The sequence below is a fragment of the Rhagoletis pomonella genome, unplaced genomic scaffold (genome assembly GCF_013731165.1).
Source record: "Rhagoletis pomonella isolate Grant_MI unplaced genomic scaffold, Rhpom_1.0 Rhpom_scaffold_00594, whole genome shotgun sequence".
Lineage (NCBI taxonomy): Eukaryota > Metazoa > Arthropoda > Insecta > Diptera > Tephritidae > Rhagoletis > Rhagoletis pomonella.
In genome coordinates this window covers 1-27,671 of record NW_023459148.1, presented here as the reverse complement: position 1 = coordinate 27,671, position 27,671 = coordinate 1, and the positions used below count along the sequence as shown (strand labels likewise).

The window sequence follows — 27,671 nt, the reverse complement described above, 5'->3', positions numbered from 1 at the left end:
AAATGTTGACCGCGGCTGCGTCTTAGGTGGTCCATTCGGAAAGTCCAATTTTGGGCAACTTTTTCGAGCATTTCGGCCGGAATAGCCCGAATTTCTTCGGAAATGTTGTCTTCCAAAGCTGGAATAGTTGCTGGCTTATTTCTGTAGACTTTAGACTTGACGTAGCCCCACAAAAAATAGTCTAAAGGCGTCAAATCGCATGATCTTGGTGGCCAACTTACCGGTCCATTTCTTGAGATGAATTGTTCTCCGAAGTTTTCCCTCAAAATGGCCATAGAATCGCGAGCTGTGTGGCATGTAGCGCCATCTTGTTGAAACCACATGTCAACCAAGTTCAGTTCTTCCATTTTTGGCAACAAAAAGTTTGTTAGCATCGAACGATAGCGATCGCCATTCACCGTAACGTTGCGTCCAACAGCATCTTTGAAAAAATACGGTCCAATGATTCCACCAGCGTACAAACCACACCAAACAGTGCATTTTTTCGGGATGCATGGGCAGTTCTTGAACGGCTTCTGGTTGCTCTTCACTCCAAATGCGGCAATTTTGCTTATTTACGAAGCCATTCAACCAGAAATGAGCCTCATCGCTGAACAAAATTTGTCGATAAAAAAGCGGATTTTCTGCCAACTTTTCTAGGGCCCATTCACTGAAAATTCGACGTTGTGGCAGATCGTTCGGCTTCAGTTCTTGCACGAGCTGTATTTTATACGGTTTTACACCAAGATCTTTGCGTAAAATCTTCCATGTGGTCGAATAACACAAACCCAATTGCTGCGAACGGCGACGAATCGACATTTCACGGTCTTCAGCAACACTCTCAGAAACAGACGCAATATTCTCTTCTGTACGCACTGTACGCATTCGTGTGGTTGGTTTAATGTCCAATAAAGTAAACTGAGTGCGAAACTTGGTCACAATCGCATTAATTGTTTGCTCACTTGGTCGATTATGTAGACCATAAATCGGACGTAAAGCGCGAAACACATTTCGAACCGAACACTGATTTTGGTAATAAAATTCAATGATTTGCAAGCGTTGCTCGTTAGTAAGTCTATTCATGATGAAATTTCAAAGCATACTGAGCATCTTTCTCTTTGACACCATGTCTGAAATCCCACGTGATCTGTCAAATACTAATGCATGAAAATCCTAACCTCAAAAAAATCACCCGTTATTTGTGCGTCCAAACACAGCCACTTGGTGGTTCGTAAATCAACGTTTTTGTTTGTTGGCTTGGGCAAGCAATAAATGTATTTGCTCAAATATTAATACATAAAAATTTAAGTTAAGAAAATAAAATTAACTAAATCTTAATTTAATATATAAAAATACTCGATTATTATTGTGATCGTGAAAAAATTTAGTGGTGAAGTGAAAACTATACGTCAAAAAGTTGTGGTATTAGCACCAACAACAACAATTGCTGTAATTTCGTTTAACACCTGGGCAACTTAACTTGGTCTTAAGAAAATGGAGAATCTGCAGAATTTTGCACGTACGCCGCAATTTCTGCGCAAAGTCATCTCCGAAGCGAGAAGGTATTTATGCCATTCAAGAAAAAATTAATGTAAATGCAAATATCGCGCATTTACTAAAAGACTGTCGCAACTCAAAATAAGTAATTTTTGAGATAATTTTTCAGAATTATTGCTTATACATACATATCATACTTTATATATGCGGTAAAAAATCCATACGAAAATATTTTTTAGTTTTCTCATAAGAAGTGAATATGCATTGTGACAAAGAGTCTTTTAGAAAATGAGTTATATTTGCATTTAATTATATGTATTGCTATTATAACGCATCAGTGACAGCAGTAAACCCTCGAGAACGGGGCACGGACATTTAGTACTGAACTTTTTCATTACAAAATGTGAAATGTGAAGATATGTACATATGTATATGTATGTAGATAATTTCAGCTGTCCTGGAAACACCAATTTTCACTTTTCTAATTTTTTCAGAGTATTCTAGGCTGGCGCCTTACATAGTAGAACATACTACAAGCTTAAATAGAAAGTCGGAAGGCTACTTTTGAACTTTTAAATACAATTCTGTAGGATATTATCTAATCTAATAGCCTATTTCCACCAAAGGCTTAACTGCAGTTAAGAGTTCAGATAAGTTCTAAGAATTTTAACATGAGGTGATCGGCAATCGGTTTATTTATTTCTTAATTTTTGCTTTTTTCCTTTTGTTTGCTTCTACTTAGTAGGTGGAATTACCCCCTTCGAGTTGTAATCTCCTTTTTCTAATAGGCATAAACTGCAGTTAAGGCTTGGTGGAAATCAACTATAAGTCTTCTTAACATTATTAAATAGTTCTTGAGTTTAGACTATAGCATTATTCGAAGCGTCTAAATTCGAGATACATACATATTTCATACCTTGCAGGGTCCACACAGCGCAAAAAGGCTTTTAGTTTAATTCAAAGTCGGTAATTCGAACTGATGGAATAACGAATCGTTTCTTTTATCATGAAATCTTAGCTTGAAAACACATCGGCCCAGTATTTTTTTTTTTTTATAAAAGAATAGTCTATTGTTTCTTATGGCGCAGCATATATGTACATACCTAAGCAAACGAAACAAAACAAATACATATTTCATTAAGAGATCCAGTCCACTTTTTTAGACTAGTGATCTACGTAATAACAGTAGATAAAAAATTTAAGCGAGTAGGTTTTGAGATACACATACATATATGATATAAGTGGGCGGTGCCACCCGCATTTTCCCAGAATTTTATGAAAAACCAATTTTTGTGCTAAAGACTAATTTTGAATATTTTTATATTGATGAATTCCTTAGCCACACTGCTCAATAAATCTGAAAGTCCGGTACATACACACACACACATATAACTTCAAGGGCGTATTTAAGAAAAGTTGCCTAACTTCGACAATTTTTATGCGGTAGCAATAAGTGAGGTATCAGTTTATTTGAAAATAGATTTAATTTAGAAAGTAGTACATATTTTGAAAGTGTGGAAATAAGCGATTGTCAAAATCTAAAAAATGAAGAAAATATAAATATTTTGATATTTTGACCAATTAAAAATCCCAACAATCCAAGTCTGACAACAGACTACAACACACCACGTGTTCGATTCAAAAACTGATAAATCTACAAAACCGTATTTTCTGACCTAAACTGACAAGTCGCGCGACCTCTAAATAATATAATAATATTTCTCATAGAAAGAAAGAAAATTGGAGGAAAACTGGGCACCCTAATGTACATACATGCATACTTATGTAAGAACACCACCTACTCAAGTCAAAGGCCAACATTTTATGTGCACAAGAGCAAGTAACTGCAGCTAAAAACTAGTACATAGATATTTATTAAATGCACAGAGTACTTGTGGCCACACAAGTAGGACATATTTCTAAAAGGTTTCTAGTTCACAATTCTTATCAGCATTTCTAAGTGAGTGGCATAATTTCGGTTTTGAGACTTTTTTTTTAATAATCACATAAAAGCATCAACACATTTTCACTTACATATTAACACATTATAAAGCGCATAGTGTTGCTGTAGGATGTTACGATTAATTGAGACGGGATTTAGTTTCTAGTTTAATACACACAAGCCTGACCGTATGTGTATGATAAGCATACATATATTCTGATATGTATGTATGTATATAGTATGTAAACGTAATGTTCATCGTGTTTGCTTTTCATTCACTTTGCTAAATCTACGATGGTAAAATAATTGTACTATGTTGGGTGTAAGCTTAAAAGGGCATATACAAGCTCTTTTTCATGGCTTTTTGTTTTATAATTGATGTATTTACATATAAACATTCAAGTATTCTACACTTTTTAATGGCGATATACTGGAATTTACATACTACTACATATTAATGTATGGTCGGTCGGCCGTTGTGGTGTTCAAGCCCTGGTCAAACAATATCGCAAAAAAAAAACCAAGAAAAAGGGTTTTTTCTTAGCAGCGGCCGCCCCTCGGCAGACAATGACAAACCTCCGAGTGTACTTCTGCCATGAAAACCCCTTTGAAATCGCAATCACTTTATTTTGAGATATTTTTTTTTTTTTTTTTTTAACATTAACCTTATAAAATATCCAGATAATTTGCATTTTTTTGTGAACTCAAAAGCACTTTTATATGTATGTGGTTTGCTGTCTTGTTCTTAGAGCGGGGCTTTTGATCGCGGAATGTGAAATGACGTAGAGTAAAATATATCGCCTTCCGCGCCAGTCGTTTGGAAATGCCAAGTGAAGCCCCAAGTCCTTCTCCATCTGATCTTTCTTTCAGAGCTGTGATTTTTGTACGACGAGAGAGGACTTTACTCCTCATTTCCCTACTCTGTCCAAAGTAGAACTTGTTAGCAAGAGTGATTCTCCGTTGGATTTCAAGGCTGACTGATATTTATATTGATGTTAATGTAGACTTAAGTCCCGTAAAAAGAATCATTCAAAATTGATTTCCCAAAATTTTAATTTTTACACATTCATGTTTCTGACAATAAAATGCTTCAAAAGTATTACCTGCATTGGTTTGATCCTTTTTTTTTCGTATGGTCGATGATAGAAATGATCGCTTAGTGGAGTGCGACAATTGACGAAGTTTATTGAACTCGTTGCAGCACTGTACAGTTGTAAAGGCATATAAAACAGGGAAGGACCGAAGCACTGGCCTCTCCGGCTGTGTGATATGAAACTTATGGATTATTTTATGCGACTATGTGCGATTGTCAATTAGGACCAGCTAGAGGCAAGGTTACACAGTGTTGCTTCCGCTATTCGAGAAAAAGGTTAAGTCCTTACCAATTCTACCAACGCAAGGCTAACTATCTGCAGCTCATACGTTCAGGACGGGGGGAGTCCTCACCTCTTATGCCCCACCTATCCGAACAACGCATTAGTAGTAAAGCGCGTAGTAAACAAGTTTAAAGTGTAATTCTTCATTGCTAAGAGAGCACTTGTTGCTTACTTTCATACTTTGAGAAAATTTGCAAAATTTTTGGCCGAGAAGTTCTGTGTCGCTAAGAGCCGCTTAAAAGGTATCCCAGTTTTTTTTAGTTATTTAATTGCCATTGAATTGTTTTAAACTCTGTTCTATTAAGATTTGTATGTATTTACTTACGTGTATGTTTAAGTTTACTTCAACATTGTACAATTTATGTACGCACTTCATAAATGCTCCACCTGACAAAATTGTAATTTTTTAGGCGGATCATTTGTTGATACTTGTCGTGGAAGATGTCCAACAGCTGTTTGGAAACAACTTCGACTTACACACAGCTAACAAGCAATCAGCATTGTGCCGCACGGTCCTGCTGTCCGGGAGGTAGTGCTTGCAGTGGAACTGCAGGCGGTGGTAGCAACATAATGAGCTTTGCCTGGTTTCGTTTTCAACGCATCTATAAATTGTTGCTTCTTGTATTGCTGCTGCTTCTACTTTGGCCACTATTCGCTCAACGCAACTTGCGAAATCCTGCCAACGATGTGCCCACTACCGATGTCCATCGCAGCCGACCGCTGCTGAATGCTTACGAGGACTTTAGTTCGATGCGTGCCAGCGACTTGAAAATGCGTATAGAAGAGATGTTGCGTATAAAAAGTACTGTTTCGGTGGAATTGCGTGAATTGGAGTCGCGCCGACAAAAATTGCAAGCCGATATAGGCGGATACAATCAAAAAATTGAGGACTTGAAGCAAAATTTAATGCGTGAACAGACCGAGCTGGAACGTTTGAAAATCTCTGTACAGCAAGCGCAAGTGGCCCAACGTGAAGCCGTCCAACGCAACACACCCGATTTAGCTTTGCCTCGTACTTTATATCCCTATGTGTTGCCGCGCAAAATGCCTGCAATAACTGCAGCCGCGGCGTTGCCCTGCGAAATGCACAATTGCTTCGATCACTCGCGCTGTAGTCTCACGTCTGGTTTTCCTGTGTACCTATATGATCCAGACGCCTATAGCGTATTGCGTACTGGTTACGATATCGATGGATTCTTGAAGACCACGATTAAACAAACTCTCGGCTACAATGCACACATTGTGCAGGAACCCAGAATGGCTTGTATATTCCTGGTGCTCGTTGGCGAAGCTATGTTGGAAAATGATTTGCTGAAGAACAATCGATATGCCGCTGAAGAGGAAGAACACAAAGCCGCCGTGCAATCACCTAAAAATGATGACCTGCCCATTGACTTGGATAAACTTTACCGGTTGCCGTACTGGGGTGGCGATGGCCGGAATCACGTTTTACTGAACTTGGCGCGTCGTGATTTGCATTCTACGCGCACAAACGCTTTTATCAATCAAAACACAATGCGTGCAATAGTTGTGCAGTCCACATTTGAATTGCTACAATTTCGTCCCAATTATGATATAGTTGTGCCACCAATTTTGGGGCCACCTGGCGGAGATGTCTGGCAGGAATGTGCGCTGATGGTGCCAGCGCGTCGCACATATTTGTTAACTTTTCAAGGCGAATTACGCCCAGCTGACAAAACAGTGCAGTCGCATCCGTTAGACGACTTTATTTTGGATCATCTGGCGGAGATGGCCAAAGGCGCCACTCAAGATAAATTCCTGTTGCAATTCACATGCATGCCAGCCACGGAGCAATCGGACAAAGCAGCTTTTGTGGATTGGGCACTTTGCGGTACGGACTCTTCGCGCAAATCCATACTCAAAGAGTCGACATTCGTGCTGATTCTTCCTCCATTGGAGAAAAGGATAAGCTCTACACTGATGTTAGCGCGCCTATATGAAGCGCTCAGGTCCGGCGCCATACCTGTCATACTCGGCGCTGACGAAGTTCGTCTGCCTTATGCAGAAACTATCGATTGGCGGCGACTAGCACTACTGCTGCCTAAAGCGCGCATTACCGAACTGCATTTCCTGTTGCGTGCCGTGCAGGATGCTGATCTCTTGCAAATGCGGCGTCAAGGTCGACTGATTTGGGAGCGCTATCTGAGTTCGGTGCAAGCTACGGTCGACACAATCATTGCCAGTTTGCGTGATCGTCTTGGCATACCACCGCGCCCAGTGTCGCCGATTGTCGCGCAAAGCGTGTTCAACAACACATTTATACCGCTCAAATCGGATCCGCCAGTTGGTTTAGATACAGAACCGGAGGAATCGTTGGGTCCCATCGAACCACCGTATCCCAGTCCTACATACAGGCGTAATTACACAATTTTACGTACGCAATCGAGTGAAGCTTGGAATGATTGGGTTGATCCGTTTTACATGTATCCACAGCTACCTTTTGACCCTGTTCTACCCGCAGACGCTAAATTCCTTGGATCCCACATGGGCTTTCGTCCGATCGGTAAAGGCAGTGGTGGCGCTGGAAAAGAGTTCAGCGAAGCACTAGGCGGCAACTATCCACGCGAACAATTCACTATCGTAATACTTACGTACGAGCGTGAGCAGGTACTTATGGATTCTCTTGGCCGCCTTTATGGCTTGCCATATTTGCACAAGGTCGTGGTAGTTTGGAATTCACCAAAGCCACCGCTAGATGACTTGCGTTGGCCCGACATTGGTGTGCCAGTGGCTGTGGTACGCGCACCGCGCAACTCGCTGAATAACCGTTTCCTACCCTTCGACGTTATCGAAACTGAGGCAGTGCTCTCGGTGGATGACGATGCACACTTGCGACACGATGAGATTTTATTCGGTTTCAGAGTTTGGCGTGAGCATCGTGATCGTGTTGTAGGCTTCCCGGGGCGATTTCTAGCCTGGGACTTGAACTCCAATCGCAATTGGAACTACAATTCCAATTACAGTTGCGAGCTGAGCATGGTGCTGACGGGTGCCGCATTCATACACAAATATTATATGTATTTGTACACATACCACTTGCCACAGGCGATACGAGACAAGGTGGATGAGTATATGAACTGTGAGGATATTGCCATGAATTTCTTGGTCTCGCACATAACACGTAAGCCGCCCGTAAAAGTGACGTCACGTTGGACTTTTCGCTGCCCCGGATGTCCGGTGTCGCTCAGCGAGGACGACACACATTTCCAAGAGCGCCATAAATGCATCAATTTCTTTGTGCAGGTTTTCGGCTACACACCACTATTGAATACACAATACCGCGCCGATTCAATACTCTTTAAAACGCGAATACCGCACGACAAGCAAAAATGTTTCAAATATATTTAAGCGCCGTTATTACGATAAGCGATATTAATGTATGTACATCCAAGTACATATGTATGTACATAATATGTATGTATGTATGTATGTATGTAGGCTTCTAGAAGCTATTTTTTATGCACTGAATTTAAGCTAAGCAGCATCCTACACTACGCTAACACTACATTTACAATGGTCAAGATTTATGTGTGTGTTGGTATGTGGATATACACACAGCCATATTTTGCTAATATATATGTATACAGTTTTTGAATTTAGTTCGTAAGCATAAAGTTACATTTTATTTTGTATTCTAGAAAAATAGTTTTGTGCAGTTCTATTCTTTAATCTAACTAAATATGTATGTGTATGTATACACAAGCAAAGTAAATGAGAAATACTACATATTTTTTGCATATCACTTCAAATTTAATGAAAACCTATTTTGCTCATTTAAATTTTTAAATCATTTTAAAATCGAAGATCCTTGCACTACATGCTTCGCCTAAATTTAACTAAATTTAAAGTTTTAATATCGTTTTCTAATAAGCGAGTGCATTACTTTAACTACAAATACGTAATAATGCATAGTCTTCTTCGAAACGCAAAAGGCCGTAACTAACCAAAAAAAAAAATCCAAAATTCACATTTTGATTGATTACTTCGGTCAATAGTAGTGGTTTTGATGCCAATGAGCTGTAATTATTATTTTCATATATATTGATTACATAAATAAAAACAATTTATACTTATTAAGATTTTGATTTGCACATAAATTTTGCTCAAAATCTGGATACATACACAGGAGTGCGATATTTTTACCAGTTTCAATGATCTTTATTTTGTTTGTTTAATGGTTGTTAATTTTTTTAATATAATAATTCCAAATTTCAGCTTTGTGCAAAAATTAAAAAATTAAAAAAAAATATTCACCAAAGACATGATAATATTAAAATCAATTTATTTATAGAAACGTACCGTTGATAAGACTTCCAAATGCGCACACCAAAGTATTGATTACAGCCAGAATAGAAAACTTAAGTTAATTTCAAAGCTACGCGTAAGAAAAAAAAATAAAAAATATTTTTAGTGTTGTCAATGCACATCTAATAACAAACCACTAACGATATCTCGTCACCAATTTTTTTTTGGTTTTTTTTGTGATTGTCGACCTGTTATGATGCATTTCATCGAATTACAAGTGACAACATTATTCTAATAATATTTATTATTTATTATTATAAATTTGTTAGTTACGGCTTTTTTCATGTCATGTGTCGATATGTATTTCGAACTCATTTGTTGTCACAAGAACTACTGGAACTATTTCTTCACTTCATACATCTTTAGCTCAGTGCTAAGTGGTGTGATAATACCGTTATATAACGGTAACTTTCAAAATTTCCTAATTAAAAAACCGACTCCTGTTTCTACAGCGTTTACCTACAACAACTGTTAGGAAAGATTAAATTCTTGATGATAAGATGATTTATATACATACATATTTATTCTGAAAGTCCTGAAAGCGTTTTACAATTCCGGCTCGGTCAATATTATTTATTATATAAAGATGTGACTTCCAATTTAGCGCATGCTTGGTAGAAAACGGTATCATTAAATTCTTTCTAAAGTCGATTGATCGTGGCATGTAGTAAGTAAGCACATTGTATGTATGTGTATGTACATATGTACATATATGTAATGGAAGTGTTTCCGAAATAATTAATTTATATGTTGTTTGTTTAATATAAAAAAGTTTAATCTTTCCGTAATTTATTTTTATCGGATGGGCCTATAACAACAACAACTCTTATTAACTCATAATTAAAAAGCCTAGTGCTAATTTTATATACAGCTATGTGACTTATCTGAACTGTAAACCATTGTAAGTCTGATTAAATGCACGAATAAAGATTTAATGTAGATTACAAAATAAATAAAATAAAAAAGTGTCTAATTTATACAAAAGGTACACAGCTTAATTTTAGCCAAAGTTTTAGAGATATCAACTTGAGATTTGGCATGATTTTTAAGAAGAACATAAGGTTCATTATGGTTATGAATAACTACTTCCAACTCGTGTCAAAGCGGACTAGTTCCGAACTATCCCCAACAAAAAGACTAGTTACGGACATTTTTTTCCGGAGTAAAACCAAAAAAATTTTATGACATATGTATATAAATTAAGAAATATAGGTTAATTGGACCTTTTTTATACCAAAATGGCCGAACTATCTCTAAAAAGACTAGTGGGAGTATATTTTTTTTGGATTTTTCATTAGGGTTTTTCGTTTAGGCGTGACAGTTTTTTTTTCTACTACGAACGACTAACTCCACAGGATTGCATTTTAGATCCTTTGGGCAAAAAATGGGCAAGGTTTTATTTTTAAGTCTCTTCCATGAGTATGTAAGCTCATCTTGTATGCTTTGTCATAGCCGAACTTATAAGTTATAGTCTATGAAGGATTGAAAACTTTTGAAATTCGTCTTACCTTTTAGCTGATTATAAAATAATTTTATTAAAATACTTTAGTGCAAACATAAGGGTCGTGTACACCCAAACTTTTTAGTGGAAAAAAAAATTTTTTTCGGCAAAAAAAAAACGCGCACAACATCAATTTTATCACTCAAGGTTTTGTTATCGATCCAAACTACCAAATTTGTTTTTGCAGGCTGTTTAAAAGCACGCGTTTGATAGCTGTTATCAAACCTATGATATTTCTTTTATTCTCTTTTATGCGTATTTTCGTAGCAATTGGGGTATTTTCTAAGAAATTACAAAATATTATCGATTTTCAAGCATTTTTTTTTTATATTTTAGCGTCCTAGATTGACTAAATGTAAATAGAGAAATGTTTTGGCTACTTTTCTTAATTTTAAAAATGTTCATTATTTTTTTTATGAAAGTATATATGTATGTATGTTAATGTTTATATAAATCGAAATTTCAAACTTTGTAGAACATTTATAAAAATTCGAAGAATTTTAGCAAATGTTGATGAAAATTTCAAATTTTTTAATAAAATTTGGCAGATTTTTTTTGATTAGGCCATTAAATTTTAGCATAATAAAATGCAAGTTTTAAGTAGCTTCGATTTACCGTTGATTTTTGGCAATTTTCGTTCGCGCATTTTCTTCCATCCAAAGTATTTTTTTTTTTTTTTTTTTGTATGGACAAAATGAGCCACCTCCCTCAATGCTGATTTGAAAATAAACAAAATTCTATACATTTTCGAAATTATAACTGTCAACAGTGTATGGATGCCGAGGCGCGGATGCGCTGACTGTTTGTGTGATGACATGATATACTTCGTTTGTTCCTCATTCCCCGCCAAACCCATTCGCTTTGTTTCCTTATCCGATCCGATGATGATATCGGCATACGCCAGCAATCGTACGATCTTGTATTATCTTCTCCAACATTAGATTAACGAATCACCTACATGTCGAAAATCAGATCTTGGCGATAAAAGAGTACCTCTTCGGATTTTATCGAAATGATTTACCACTCCAACATATTAATTGGCCCGCTTTGAATTAACCCATACAAAATAATATAATACAACAACAACTAACTGGAATAAATTTTCTAATCTAAAAGAATGGATCGGCCTATAGCTGCGTAATACAAGTCGGTTCAACATCCTCGTAGGTCCATTGAAAGGCTAATTTTCGGTGCGAATTGTATACAACGCACCAAAAGAAAAATGTATTTTAAATTAATTGCATACTTTCAAAAACATTATCGTTCTAAACATGGACATATGTATGTGTGTATGTACATCTCTTGTGGTCAGCTAATTAAGTTAAATGACATTTTGACCAGTTTTGGCTATTTTCCCTTTGTCTATTCAACTTTTTTTTTTATAAAAGTCTAACACATTAAACAACAAGCACCACATAAATTCACATTTCAAACTTCGTACAAAATTTATAAAAAATTAAACAAACTTTAAAATTACACCAAAAAATTCTAAACTTTTTATTACATGCCAGTTGTGCATTTTTTCCAATATAAAGTATGCTCGACAATTGCTTTTATATGGAAGAAAATGACTACCACCGTAAGCAAAAAATTACTAAAATTCAACGCGATTTTCTAGCGCTTTAATAGCACATTTCAACCAAGAGCTTAACTGCAGTTAGGAGCTCAGGTAAGTGCAAATAACGTTAACATGCGGTAATCACCAAAGTTTATTTCTTTCTTTACTGCTTTTTCGATTGCTTTTCCTTAATATGAACAATTACCTACCCCTTGGAGCTGTAATCTCACTTTTCCAATAGGCATAAACTGCAGTTAAGGCTTGGTGGAAATGAACTATAAAACTAAAATTTAATGGGCTATAAAATTGCATAGATGTCTAAAATTTTTCAAAAAAATTTTAAAAATAAATATAAAATATTTGTGTGAATTTTTAAAGTTTGTTGAATTTTTTTTAAGACGTTTGAAATGTGGATTTATGTGGTGCCTGTTATGTAATGTGCTAAACTTTTATTATAAAATTAAAAACATTAAATAGACAAAAGGAAAGTAGCCAAAACTGGTCAAAATGTCACTTAACTTAATCAGCTGACCACAAGTGTATATATGTAGGTACATCATCTTATACGCAGCAATTCAATGTTGTTCCGCACTGCTCTCATTTCATTCGCACATCCTATGACTCACGTGTTTATGCATTCGTCGTATTTAGTATGAAATATGGGCAGACCGACCAAAGGACAGACACACGTACTATGTATGTGTAAATAAGCATATTTAATTGGCATCGAAATTTAAATTGAATGTGCATGTATTCTATGACATATCGCTTTGTATTTGAAGTGTATGAACAATGCTTTTAGCGGCGTTGATGATAAAGTAACCTTGGCATTGCGAAAACCACAGTACACAACAGATCGGCCTGACTTACTTACTTTATTTAATAAATACGTATTCTATAAGAGTACATTGTGTGTGTGTTGCATATATGTATGCAAAAGTACATATGGGACCATGAAGCCACAGTAGAAAGGTCTTGCTTATAACTAGGGCTCGGAATATCATGCAAATGCATGTTTTTATTGAGCATCTTCGAATGAAAATGATTAAGTTATCTTTACGAATCATGAAATTTTCTTTAAAATTACATTCAATTTTTGGTGCATATTTTGCAAAAATATCTGTTTTTGCATATTTATTGCATTTAAATTTAGTGCGAAATCTCTTGACAAAAAAATTACCTAAAACTTGTTCGCAAATATTCATCAGAATGGGGGATGGAATTTTGACCGCGTCAATTAAGGCCGCCTTCTTATTTGTTTGGCGGCCTAATTTCATTTTTTGATCGCGGCCTAACTTCACTTGCCAAAATGAATTATTTCCGCGCGGCCTTATTTCATTTTTGGATCGCGGTCTTAATACACGCGGCCATAATGCATGGTGCCCATCTGAATATCCTCTCGGATAGCCAATCGGCCATTAAGGATCTATATTGTACCTCTGTTAGATCGCAACTAAATTACCGCTCAAAAATTACCGAAATTTATCAAGGCCAAGCAGAGGGGGAACTGTACCGGATCGTACAGGATTACCCGGCAGTTGTGGGTATCATATGACCCACTTAAATCAAAACTCTCTTAAAAATGAGCAGAGAAGATACCTACAAACTTACTGCAGTGTGTACGGGGTACTGGCTTGTTTGGGTACATGCCGAAAGGATTGGATTGCCCTTCAACAGGTTCTGTCGCAGTTGCGATGACTTTGATTCAAAAGAGACAGTCGAACACTTCCTGTACAAGTGTCCAGCCCTCGCAAGGATGAGCCTTAAGACACTCGTCAAGCCATTCCTGCAGAATGTTTTAGAGTGCAGCTGCCTCTCTCTGTATGACGTACTGAAATTCATTAAAGCTGCCAAATGGCTGTCGGTTTTACGAGTTGTGGAATCAAAATGGCAAACTTGGTAATTGTTTGTCACCAGGGTGGCAATCCATTTAAACCAACCAAACATTTCTATGAACGACTGTTAAACTGTCAATGTTTCTTTTTACACAAGATTGTAACTGTTGATTATAAACATATTTTATACATATCATCGTTTAAAGTACAAAAATGGCACTTAACTACAAGTACAACTATTCGTTTCCCGCTTTTCCCAGTTCAGTTCAAATGGAGCGATGTGATCATTGACCCAAAGTCGCCTTTACCAAAAGCGCTAAAGACTGTTCATCCATATCTAAAATGTACTCTTAACGTTGCTTACCAGATTCCCATCCCAATATCTCAATGGCGGCTAGAGTTGCCACCATTCTTGTAGTCATTTGATTGCTATATTTTTTTTCTAATAGAATATTCGCATTCTTGCTGAATCGGTAGTTCTTCGCACGACATTTTGCCTCTCGTATTATTTTTTCAAGGCGTCTCTACTCCCATCTCTGAAGGGCTGCAGGGTATTTTGGGGATGAAAAGGTGTTGACTTAAGCAGGATTGAGAGCCGGTTAAAAAATGTTTTCGGCTGGCCGTTGTGACTGCAGCTTTTCGTCATCAAACTTTCTTTCATGGATTGAAGAGCCTCGCAAATCGAACCGCATTCCCCGCAAGAACCATACCCAATTGCAGTCGAATGTTTAAGACAAGGTCGATTTCTGGAAAATTGTTTAATATTTTTTAGAGTAGCTTCTGTTATTCGAAAGGAAACATTTTATAGTTTAAAACTACATTAATCATTGGGAATATATCCTCCCTATCCGAAGATGTCATACTCTGAGCGTAAGTAAGTCATCTTGTCAAATACTACATGTTTCTTTCCGAGAGAGTTTCTTTCGAGTTAACTTTTCCTAAGGTATGCCACGTATTTTTGACGATAGTTGAAATCCAAGTCCAAAGTCCAAAATTCTTATATATGGATCAAATATGTGCATATCTATCGTTCTTGATTGTAATTAGATTTTTACTTTTTCTTGCAGATCATTTATACGCAGCGACGATCACGATTCGAGTCACATCGACGAAGCCGATACAGAGCCCTACATCGATGAAATGGAGCTATCACATAGCTTGACGCTCAATGAGGAGGCGTTAAAACAATTGCCTGAGCAAAAGCGACCAGTTTTTGTTTTCGAATGGCTTCGCTACTTGGAAAAAGTGCTGCCAGTTGCACAGAAATCGGACATCAAAGGATGTCAAAAAAAGTTGGTGCAGCAATTGACCGAGCATATTCAGGGTTCACCGGGTCCACCGACGCGCAAATTAATAGCCAGCTGCTTGGCGACTCTTTTCTCTGTAGGTGATACTTTTATGCTGTTCGACACGGTGAATGCGTGCAATGATATACTAAAGAATAAAGATGATTCACCCAGCTATTTACCAACAAAACTGTAAGTTATCTTATACTTCGAGGGCTCATATTCAACACCCTCTATCTGCAATTTTACAAAATCTACTTTGTGATGTTAGAACCTATCTGTGGGACTTGACCGTCATCACCGATGTTAATTCTGACTTTGCAATCTAATAGTAAATTCTTCTGTCAAGCGTTATATAAGGTCAGCATTAGCATCACCGATGACAGTTAAGACTTAGGTGAATTTTTATGTCAGAATCTCATTTTTGTGAAAAGTGCAGATTGAGGGTATTGAATATAAGCCCTCGCCCTCGGAGCTTTTGCTTCCCACTTTTTAATGATTTTCTATGAGTCGCGTTTCTTTTTCTTATCTGACCACTTGCAGCGCTGCAATTTGTGTATTGGGTTCGATGTACGAAAAACTCGGTCGTATGATGGGTCGCTCCTATGAGGAAACGGTTCAGATACTCATACGCACACTGCGCAATGCTGAATCGCAGGCTCGTGCCGAAATCATGATTACATTGGAAAAGGTAAACAAAACGCACATGCAATATTTTAGTATTAAATTTGTTACTTTTCTAAACTCCTTTATCGTGCCTTGACTTTACCAAAGAATTTTTCTGCATTTTAGGTTTGCGCTGGCATGGGCACCGCCATCTCAAATGTGCACAAGGACATTTATAAAGCAACAAAACATTGTCTCACGGATCGCGTGATGGCAGTGCGTGTCGCAGCTGCTAAATGTGTGCTCGAAATGATCAATCACGCACCGTTCCTCTATCAAAGCGAGCTCGAGAGTTTGGCTTCGTTATGTTTTCGCGCTTTTGATGGCAGCAATTATGAGGTACGATGCGCGGTCGCCAAGCTGCTTGGTACGCTGCTGGCTTTCACGCAACAGCCACCAGGTGGCGCAAACAAGAAACCGGTTCAACCCATATCAACAAAGAATCAGGCGCGCAGCGTCTCACTAGACGAAGCCTTGGGCATATTAATGTCTGGCTTTTTGCGCGGTGGAGTCTCCTTCCTCAAGGGCACCGGCGAGATTATCAAAGGCAGTTCGAGCGTAAATCGTGAGGTGCGTGTCGGTGTCACTCACTCATACGTGGTGTTCGTGCAATTCATGGGCAGCGTATGGCTGGAACGCAATCTAAGCACATTTCTGATGCATGTACTCGACTTGGTGGCCAATCCAAAAGCTGCCTCGTCACATGTGGACGCTGTCTATTCACGCAAGTGCATCAACTTTATACTTCGATCGATTATTGGCAAAATGCTTGGTGAGAAGGCGCAAACATCCGCATGCAAGGAGCTCATACATATTATAGCCAAGCAAATGAATTCGATCGACTTCAATCCGGAAAATGCAAAGGACTCGAATCAAGAAACACTCTTCAGTCAACACCTATTGGTATGTGCACTACAAGAGTTGGGATCGCTTGTGCTCGGCTTGGGCACCACAGCGCAAAGTTTGTTGCATGATCATACATTAAATTCTATTGATGCAACATGCGCAGTGCTAGTGCATCCGTGCTCAGCAGCGCGCCTTGCGGCCGCTTGGTGTTTGCGCTGCTTCTGCGTGGCGGTGCCCAGTCAAATTACACCGTTAATCGATCGTTTCGTCGACGCCATCGAGCAGATGCGTTCCTCACCAGAAGCTATATCTGGGTATAGTGCAGCTTTGGCTGCTATCTTGGGAAGCGTGCGCTATTCGCCGCTCGGCATACCGCATACCAAAGGTAAAGTGGTCTTCAACACAGCTGAAGAACTACTTCGCTCCGCATCGCAAAATAGTCGTATGTCCCTGAATCGTACACAAGCGGGTTGGCTGTTGATTGGAGCCATAATGACGCTCGGTTCGCCGGTGGTTAAGGGCTTACTGCCACGTATGTTGTTGTTATGGCGTAACTCTTTTCCACGTTCAAATAAGGAGCTCGAATCGGAGAAGGCGAGAGGTGATGCTTTTACTTGGCAAGTAACATTAGAGGGTCGTGCCGGTGCACTCTCAGTAATGCACAGTTTCCTGCTAAATTGTCCAGATCTAGTGACCGAGGATATAACTCGGCGTTTGCTTACGCCCATTGAAAGTGCGCTCGCCATGCTGGTGAAGTGAGTAAAAATAGAAAACATAGAGAATAGTCGTATAATTAGGTGTTAAATAATCAAACCCCCTCCCCCCCCCTTTCTATTATGTTGTTTGTATTCTGTACAGCCTCTCACCAGTATTGAAAAGCTATGGCACGCAATTGAAGGCCCCAGCGGCTATGGTGCGTTTAAGGCTATATGAAACGCTTTCGCTGCTGCCGCCTAATGCATTGGAGTCATCGTACACGCATCTGCTGCGCATGCTGGTGGCCGAGTTCACGCTTTCTGAAAATCCAGCCAATACAACGAACTCTTTGCTGCGCGCACTCTGCCATGGAGACGATTCTATAATTTTGGGTACTTGGTTGCAGGAGACAGATCATCGAACCATTGAAGATCAGGTAATTACATTTATATTGTTTGTATTGCATAGCGTTTTATTAAATATTTTCTGCTTGGATCATAATGCTGTTCATATTTTTGCGTTAATTGTTGTTGTTCTACATTTCCAAAGAGGGAAGAGAGTTGAAAACAAGTTGCTCATTTTAAACGTTTCCCTAGAAGGAGTTGCTTGTATTTTTAAATGGCTTTCAACTTTAAAATTTTTTTTAACACACTATTTCAGAAGTTATTTTCTTAATGTGGTTAATAGGTTTATAAGAAAAATATGTACAGTAAGAATTAAATGCCGGATTTCCACTAAGCATTGAAATGACAAAAAATATAAGCTATGTGGAAATTAACCTAATGACACTTTTCTTAACGTAATGACTTTTAATGCCAAAAATTTGTCATTTTTGCCATGTAATGCCTAGTGGAAATGCAGCATAAGTTCGAGCGAAACGGAGTGCGTATTCACGAATATTATCGCATTTTCGAAAACAGCCGTTTTTTGGGAAACGGGCATGGCTCTTTTTAATATTTCCACCTTCGATCCACAACCGGCCGGATGGAAGTAAAGAAGTATAAGTTCGGGCGAAACCGAACTTTATGTACCCGATCCATTTGCATGATGAGGAAGAGTATTTTTTACAATGTCAAACAACGATATGTTGAAATAATTGGACCAAGTTTGGTGGAAATCGATAAGGAGGTTAGCGATAACTTATTTATGTAGTCATAAGTGGGTGGTGTCACGCCCATTTTACAAAAATCAATAATCTTACGTCTTGTTAAGAGATTGTTGTAAGTTAGTTATTGAAATATCGGGGTTTGCGTATTTCTGAAATTTACTGTTATGTGGTAAGTGACGGTAATTTTAGTCCGATTTAGAAATTGATAAACCGAGTACCAAGATTCACATATGTAGGCGTAAGTGGGCGATACCACGCCATTTTCCAAAAATTTCCCTAGATATCATTTACCGCTAAGGGGTTGTTGCATACATATATCGATTTTGAGTAAATCAGTTTAAATAGTTACTAATTTATCACAGTTTTCGATATTCTGTAAATTTCCGTTATATGGGAGGTAGACATGGTTCTTGTCTGATTTCAAAAATTTTCAGCGGGTTCCTTAGTGAGGCTCTAAGCAATATTCGCACTGAGTTTGGTGGGGATTGGTGAAGGAAATACAGAGATATAGCACTTCTTCATAAGTGGGCGGTACCACGCCCATTTTCCAAAAATTGCATAACTTTGTTATTTTATGCCGAAATTATACTTCGAAAACCAACTTTCAAGAATTTTAATCCAGTATTTTTGGAAATATCGTAGTTACTTCTTTATTTGTTTCTTTATAACAATGAATTTCTTAAGGAATAAAATGCGCAAGACCGTTCTAAAAAAATCCAAATCAACGCCAGTTTTTATAAATTGCACTTGTTATTAATAAAAATCGCAAAAGCACCAGCAAAAAAAAATATATATCCAAAATCAACGCGAGTTTTGCGACTGGAACCATGCACTTTATCATACTAAAAATCTATGGGCTATAAAACTGCATACCCAAAAATTTTCTAAAGATTCTAAGAGACCGTTGAGTTAAATTACGACTTTTTGCGGGTTATAGATTGAAAACAAGGGTGGCCTCCTATTTTCGAACAGTTTATCCCATCAACTGCCACCAGAACGGGCCTTTTTGACCCACTGTTTGAAAACTGGCTTATATAGATGGTGAGAATTTCCACTAAAATATTAAGCGCCAAATTTTTTTTTAAGTATAGCCAAATGTAAAAAACATTGCGATGCGATGGAGCAAAACCTTCCTGGGGTTTGACCACCACTTAAGAATGCTAACGTAATTTGCACACAGCCACCTAGTATTTGTATACGTCTGTGGGACCCCAGTATAAAATAACTTACGAATGTAAACACTAGCAAAAAAAAAAGTCTATTGAAACAAATTTACAACTGCGGAAAAAAATCGTCAGATTACCAGTGTGACCCTAATTTAACATGTAATAAACGCTTTCGATCGAAAAACGTGTTTACTATGTTTTTTCTAAGTTACGTTTTTTTTTTTGGAAAAATTAAGGAGATCATATTGTTATTCAAAGGCCCAAATTAGGTAAAAAACTGCTATAAAAATGTAGTTTTCATTTCGTAAAATAGCGTTATTTATACCGATTATGGGTTGCAACGTAACCTGAGTTGTGTTACCGATATGCAACGGCCCTGAAATGAAAATGTATATACATATATTATGAATCGCGACTATAAGAATTTTGAACCAAGGCTTGAGTGTAAATAAGCTATTTAAAAAAATAAATCTCAATTAAAATTTCCATTCCATTTCAGCAGCCACTGGTAACCCAACTGAAGTTCGGTTGTCATCTGTAATCGAGCCATAGGTATGTACATATGGTCCAAATTTTGGGAACGTGGAACGGGTGAAAAAAAAATATTTCTTTGACTCACCCGTCAACTCTTGCTATATTTTTTTTGATATACATTTTAAGGCATCTAGAAAAAAGTGCCGATTGACATCCAATGTATGCGGTCCGCGTTCATTTCTCTTGTCCATCGCATGCGATCAAAATGGATAATATATTGTAGAGTATGGGAAGTAACGTTAAAGACTGCATATTTCGGTTTATACATATAATATTTTTGTAGTTTCTTTGAACCTTGATCTTTATTAAAATGCTTTAATTTAATTTTTAACTTTACGGGATTCGCCAAGTTTTCCGTAAGTGGGACGTTATATCTAACTGACCTCCAAAAAATTTAACGTTAAAGACCACCTAAAACATTTATCTTTAAAACAACAAAAGGAAACAAGTGTCTATATATAAAATGTAGCTTTTGGAATTTATGAAAAACTTTCGGTTTTTACACAACGTTTCAGACATATATATACACTAAAATATAGGTGCGACTGTAACGTTAAAGAGAAAAATTTTGACCATATGTATGTACATATAGGAACATAGTGTTACAATTATGAAGCTGCTTTGATTGGAAACTCGTGATGCTGTAAATATACTTGTAAATATGGTCATTTACATATCTATCGCCTAAGTAAAGTAACTAAATAGAAACCAACAGCAACTTCTATCCTTAAACATCTCCAAATAACGAGTGAAATTATCGCAAATATGTATGTATGTTTGATCTAACTACAAATACCTACTTCCCCCCACTGCACTGCTACCACCACCACCACCGAATAAACAATTGAATACGACAACAACAACTTGACAATCCCGTCGCCACCACCAATGTCAAAATATCAATGCAACTGCTACCACAACAACAACTGCCCCTGTGTGCGCCATCATTTCTGTGCTAATCTCGAAAAACAAAAAAAAAAATAGATGGAACCTAATCGTAGATCCGATGGCGAGCATGTAAGTGTTGTTATTGTTGTTAAACGTTCATATTGTTGCTTTTGCTGTTGTACAATTTTCTTTAGAGTTTTTTCGTAAAATGCATTGTTGGATTTTGTATGTTTTGTTTTTTTTTTTTGTGGCACTTCCTGATTTTCCACGTTTTCAATATGCCTTTTGTAGTACACAAACAAACATACAAATTTATTTTCTATTTTTGTCCCGACCTCAATACGAAAAGTGTCTGTGCTATACAAATTTGTTTGTTGTTTCTTTTTCTTTTGTTAAAAAAAAAACAATTTGAATCCTTGTTACGCCTTTGCTCTGCAATGTTTATTCTTTGTTTTCTTTTTTTGCTTTTCTTTTCTTCCTTTGCCATGTTTTTTTTTTCTTTTCGTCAAGTCATTTCCGCTTCCTTTGAAACTAGTCACTTCATTTGGGTTAACAGTTTCTTTAATTTTTTGTTTTGCTTTTGTTGTTGCCTTACTGTTTAAAGCCATAAAAGAATGCGATTTTCGTGACCTTTTCGTTTGGTCTCAACTAACTTTGTAAAGGAATTTCTGAGTTGAAATTAGTAAAAGTTGAAACCTACCGAGGACCAAAAATAACACGGTGCGGCTAAGTGGCCCAAGGTGCGCACCACCACTCCACAGGACCTGGGTTCGATTCTTCGGCCAAGCAACATCTAAATTGGAAGAAGCTTTTTTCTAACAGCGGCCGCCCCTCGGCAAACAATGACAATCCTCCGAGTGTATTTCTGCAAAATGCATTTGCCGTTTGGAGGCACTGTAAAACTGTAGGTCCCTTCATTTGTGTAGCAACCTGAAGACGTACACCACAAATTGAAGGAGAAGCTAGTTAAGACAAAAATATCCTGGCCAGAATTTTACCTGTTGGGACTTAAGAAGAAGTCATTGCAAAATTTTTTACTTAATTTTATTTTTAATCCTCAAAATTTTTTACTTAATTTTATTTTTAATCCTCAAAATTGTTTACTGCGCCAAACTACGATTATCCTTGAATAATAAATATTTTTGGTTTGAAGATTTTAATTTTTAACTCTTCCAGAAAAATGATTTGTAAAATAAGTGATGGAAGTATCATCTTTTCTAGCCGCTTCCCATGCAATGCATTAAATAAGTCCCGCATTTAAATTATTTCATTTCATCTCCTCAGCTACAACCCAACAGTGCTGCTGGGTCGGGTGCGCTCGAGCATGATGCCTGCTGCTTGTACCGTCCACCAATTAGTGGTTTGGTGGGCCCAGCCGCTATCGCCGCCGTCTCCAATACACCAGTCAACAAGGTCGATCAATGTCCGGGTCCACTGCCCTTGGGCGTTGCTGTCATCGACATGTCCGTCACGCTGTTTGGTCTAATCTTTCCGAAAGTGGCCAATAAACATCGCTTGCAAATGTTGGAACATTTCGCCGAATGTATACGACAAGCGAAGAGTAGCCGTCAAGAAGCCGTACAGATGAATATTTTCACTGCGTTGCTGAGCGGTTTGAAAGGACTCACCGACAGCAAGTGCGGCATTGGTCAGGAGGATGTAAAGAAGAGCGCTACAAATTTGGTCGTGGCAGCTTTGGTCAGCACCAATTCGACGCTGCGTTGCGCTGCCGGTGAAGCTATCGGTCGTATGGCGCAAGTGGTCGGCGATTCACGATTTACCGCTGAATTGGCGCAGAATTCATTTGACAAATTGAAGTCCGCACGTGATGTAGTCACGCGCACTGGCCATTCGCTAGCATTGGGTTGCTTGCATCGTTACGTCGGTGGCATGGGGTCATCACATCATTTGAACACAAGCGTTTCAATTCTGCTGGCATTAGCACAGGACACCTCGTCGCCGGTGGTGCAAGTTTGGTCACTGTATGCGTTGGCGCTCATTGCCGACTCTGGCGGACCAATGTTCCGTGGTTATGTTGAGGCAACTTTATCCTTGTGCTTGAAGTTATTGCTTTCTGTGCCACAGACCAATGTGGACGTTCACCAGTGCGTTGGGCGTGTATTGAATGCACTCATAACAACTGTTGGACCGGAGCTGCAGGTACTTGCGTGTAATAAATATTTTCATGGTGTGTAGCTATTAATTTTGTCTGTTCAAATCGTCTTTGACAGAGCAACAACGGCGCTGTGGGCGCGATGCGTTCATCTTTCCTTTGCGCGTCGGCCATAATGCAAGCGCACACCGATCCGCTGGTGCAGGCCGAGGCTACCGGCTGCCTGCAACAGTTGCATCTCTTCGGACCGAAATATGTTAATTTGAGTTCGTTGGTGCCCACATTGGTGAAGACGCTCTCAAGCAACTATTTAATGCTGCGTAAAGCTGCTGTTTCTTGTTTGCGTCAGCTCTCCCAGCGTGAGGCCAAAGAAGTGTGCGAACTAGCGCTTACCATGACGCCTGAGCAATGTCCGGATATCACGATAACCGAATATGGGCTTCCGGGTGTACTTTTTGCCATGCTGGACACCGAAACCGATGCAGAAATGTTGAAAAATATCCACGATACACTAACGTCCATGCTACAAATGTTAGCTTCCGATAATCTAAGCTCATGGCTGAGTTTGTGTAAAAATGTACTAACCGTTGCTGTTGAGGGAATCTCGCTTCAAGACGAGGCGGGCGGTTTGAAGAATGAGGCCATAAATAGCAAGTCTAACAGCGGCAGTAATGATAGTGCAAACAAAGGTGAGGGCGATGATGATGACGAAGAAGAAGATTATGATGATGTAACTGAGTATCACGCTGAGGAGAATACTTCCACGCATCCGGCCGTACAGCCGCGTTGGCCGACACGCGTTTTTGCAGCGCAGTGTGTACGTAAAATCATAGCCACTTGTGAGGCAGCCAATCCTATACATCTGGACCTGATACAGGCTAAAGAAATGCAAATGATAAAATCACGTGGCGACTATCTGATACTACATCTGTCCGAGTTAATACGTATGTCATTCATGGCAGCCACTTCGGACTCTGATCAACTACGATTAGAGGGTCTACGCACGTTACAGGAAATAATCGATCGATTTGCAAATGTGCCAGAGCCAGAGTTTCCAGGCCATTTGTTGCTGGAACAATTTCAAGCGCAGGTAAGCCCACTTTCAATGCTCAATCTATTTCAGTTTTCAAGTGCAAATTCTTTAGTAACGATAGTGAATTAAAAAATTGTTGCGAAAAATTTGGCATTTGGGATCCAACGGAAGTACACCATTTTTTTCTCTCTTGTAACCCATATTAATATTGAGAGTGTATAATCGAATTATGATGCATGATGTGGTTTAAGGCTAAAATTGAGATTGAAACTTACCGAGATGTTTCAATTCCGCAGTGTGACCCAGGTGCACTATTTTTATTTTTTTATTTTAATGGGTATTTTCGTTTTTCCCCAGGTTGGTGCAGCTCTACGTCCAGCTTTCTCACCAGACACTCCATCGCATGTCACAGCGGCCGCGTGTGAAGTTTGTTCTGCTTGGATTGGCTCAGGTGTCGCCCGAGACCTGAACGATCTGCGTCGCGTACACCATTTACTGGTATCTTCCCTCGACAAATTGCATACCAAAACCAACAGTACCCAACTATACAATGAATCTATGGCAACATTGGAAAAGTTGAGCATTTTAAAAGCCTGGGCGGAGGTGTACATTGTCGCTATGATCGGCAATGGTTCGGCCCCGGCCTCCTTGCTGCAAAAGAAACTCACTTCTTCGAATATAATAACACCCCTTACTAGTGGTCTAGATTTGGAAGGATCCGAGGCGGCTGGCGGAGATTTTGGTGATTTCGAAAGCCGCGGCGAAAGTTTGCTCAGTCTGGTTAAACCAGAGCTAAAAAATCTGTCCACACACTGGCTAGCTGCAATGAAAGATCACGCGCTTTTGCTGCTTCCCGTAGAGTTCCAAAGTCAATTGCCGCACGATGGTGGCGCTTTCTACACTACAGATACGATTAACTCGTCTAAGCCGCACTATTTGTCCTCGTGGCCGCCCATCCTGTATGCAGCTTCGTTGTGGCTGAAGGACGAAGGTTTTGCCGAATATGCAAATACAAGCGCAACAGGTGCCGATGGCGCCGCATACGAATCCAACAACAATATTTCTCATGGCTCACTCTCAGCCGATCGCTTCCATATGATTTTCGGTATTTGCATGGAGGCTTTGTGCAGCACGCGTACATCTGAGAAGCCGAAAAATGTCATCAGTTGTTTGCAATCACTTTTCACGATTTTCGATTCGGATTGGGCGCGTAAACAATTGATTAAGAACAAAACATTGACCATTGAACTGTGCAACGTTTTGCATCGACAGATTTTGACTCGAGATGAGCTGCTGGTGCAATTGCTCTGCATGGAGATACTAAAACAGTCGATACACGCGGCCAAGGAGGATCTACAATTGAAACGTGACCAGCACCTTGCTCAAAACAATAAAAATAATGACAACACCGATAATGCGCACCTACAGACAGAAATCGAGAATTTAGGTGAAGGCGGTGAAGGTGGCGAAATTGTTCCCGGCAATTCGCACGTCTATGCCGTGCTGGAGGTGTGTCTTTGTGTATTCGTTCGACAAATACCCTCAATGAATCCGAGCGTCGCCAGCAAGCTGAGCACAATTCAATTTAAGCAGGAATTAGCCGCCAAAAGCAGCACATCACAATCTTTCTTCTCGGTGTTAGCTGAAGATAACGGCATGCTTGTTGCCAGCGGCTTACAATGTGTTGAGGATCTCACAACGCTGTGCTCACCGAAAGGCGCGCTAACAATTTTGCCTACCATCGCCTTCATGACCACATCGATAATGCGCGAAATCGCCAACAAATCGTCCATTGACACTACAATACTCGCAAACACGGGCGCAGTTCAGGCGTCGCTCCATACGCTCAAATCCGTATGCACTAACCGTTGGGCAAAGCACGAATTAGTCTCCGCCGAATGGATGGCAATATTGCAAAGCGCACTGGCCACCATTATTGACATGACTAAAACTGCGGGTGACGAAGAAGAGCGAAAGGTGGATGAAGTAACCATGTTATTGGCCATAGCCGTCTTTATACTACACACACCCGCCTCGGTGGTGTCCACACCGTCGCTGCAATATCCATGTATAAATCACTTCCGACAGTGTATGCAGTCGGAGCATTTGTCAGTGAAGTTGAAATGCATACAAACTACGCGTTCGATTTTCGCCAAAGCCGATCTTAAGATATCCACGCCGTACATCCATGCACTGGCGCCACGCATCATCGAGGGCTTATATGCAGAAACGGCGAAGACTCCACGCACCGATATGGAGCTGCAGATAACACTGGAGAGTATATTGACCGTAGAGACGTTGATCGAATTGGCGGAGCCACAGAATCGTAAGTGAATTGGCATGCATTTTATAAATTTGGAAAATTGGATTTGATTGATTACTGTGTTTAGTTTGCGTCCATTAGCGAACATTCTTAAGATGTTTGTGTATTTATTCCGAGCCATGACTAAACGGAATAGTTTTGTTCTTTTTTTGTAATTTCATTTTTGTCTTTTAACTATACCAAGTTTTTCTGTTAACTTTAACCCATCCACTTTTTACAATTTTCATGTTGAATCCTTATCCCGAAACGTCCATCATTAACTAACCACAACCCCACCCTAGCGATATAGTGTCTACATAATTAATGCGTTTGCTTTATATTAAAAAGTTCTTATTTTCTATTTATCTCTTTGTTTTTCTCTCTTTAAACGCGTTCCAAAATTACACAACCATATCCCATTGAAACTGAAAAAAAAAAAACAAATAAAAAAAAATCCCGTTATCACGTTGTAACCTTTGTTTAAAAATCTATAGGAAACTTGATGCAAGGTAATTACCATAACTCAAAAGCTCAATAAAACAATACACCCACAGCTAAAATTGTTTTGTATGTTTATTCGTATGACTTAAAGTCCACATACAAATACAATGAAAACACACAACTACATATCGCCACACTGTCGCCTTGTAGAAATCGCACCATCAGAAACTAATTGGCTACCCGCTTAGAACATCTCTCTCTCTATATCTATCTCGCCATCCTTAAGCACTTCCATGCTGTATAGAGTTTCCTTAATGTGTACTTTATTATTTAATTTAATTTTTTTTTTTAGTTATGAACTTCTAGTGAAGATCTGTAGTTAGTGTTTAATATCTATGTTCTATGTACATAACTACACTTTTAACCCGGTAACAATTCTGAATATACACTTAGATAAAAAAGTACATAGTCCAACCAATCGATAATTCAATTACACATGTTTCTCACGTTCAAAAACGAAACAGTAGGGCAATTCATGGAAACGCGTAAATGCCTAGTAACCATGTAAACCTCGTAAA

At 38.8% G+C, this 27,671-nt stretch overlaps 2 protein-coding genes across 3 annotated transcripts; both read left to right on the top strand.

Moving 5' to 3' along the window:
* Positions 1 to 1,453: 1,453 nt before the first annotated feature.
* Positions 1,454 to 8,758, top strand: LOC118751204 (exostosin-3-like). Its single transcript, XM_036485980.1, has 2 exons — positions 1,454 to 1,541; positions 5,205 to 8,758. Exon 2 carries the CDS (start codon positions 5,236 to 5,238, stop codon positions 8,161 to 8,163), a length of 2,928 nt encoding a protein of 975 aa, XP_036341873.1. The 5' UTR covers positions 1,454 to 1,541; positions 5,205 to 5,235; the 3' UTR covers positions 8,164 to 8,758.
* LOC118751202 (HEAT repeat-containing protein 5B-like) lies at positions 1,455 to 27,429 on the top strand. Of its 2 annotated transcripts, XM_036485978.1 has the most exons (10): positions 1,455 to 1,541; positions 15,082 to 15,492; positions 15,844 to 15,991; positions 16,093 to 17,567; positions 17,671 to 17,944; positions 21,301 to 21,333; positions 22,489 to 23,364; positions 23,436 to 24,407; positions 24,708 to 26,676; positions 27,147 to 27,429. In XM_036485978.1, exons 1-10 carry the CDS (start codon positions 1,474 to 1,476, stop codon positions 27,188 to 27,190), a joined length of 6,270 nt encoding a protein of 2,089 aa, XP_036341871.1. In that variant the 5' UTR covers positions 1,455 to 1,473; the 3' UTR covers positions 27,191 to 27,429. The 2 variants fall into 2 exon arrangements, with proteins under 2 accessions (XP_036341871.1, XP_036341872.1); XM_036485979.1 differs by lacking the exon at positions 21,301 to 21,333.
* Positions 27,430 to 27,671: the final 242 nt, after the last annotated feature.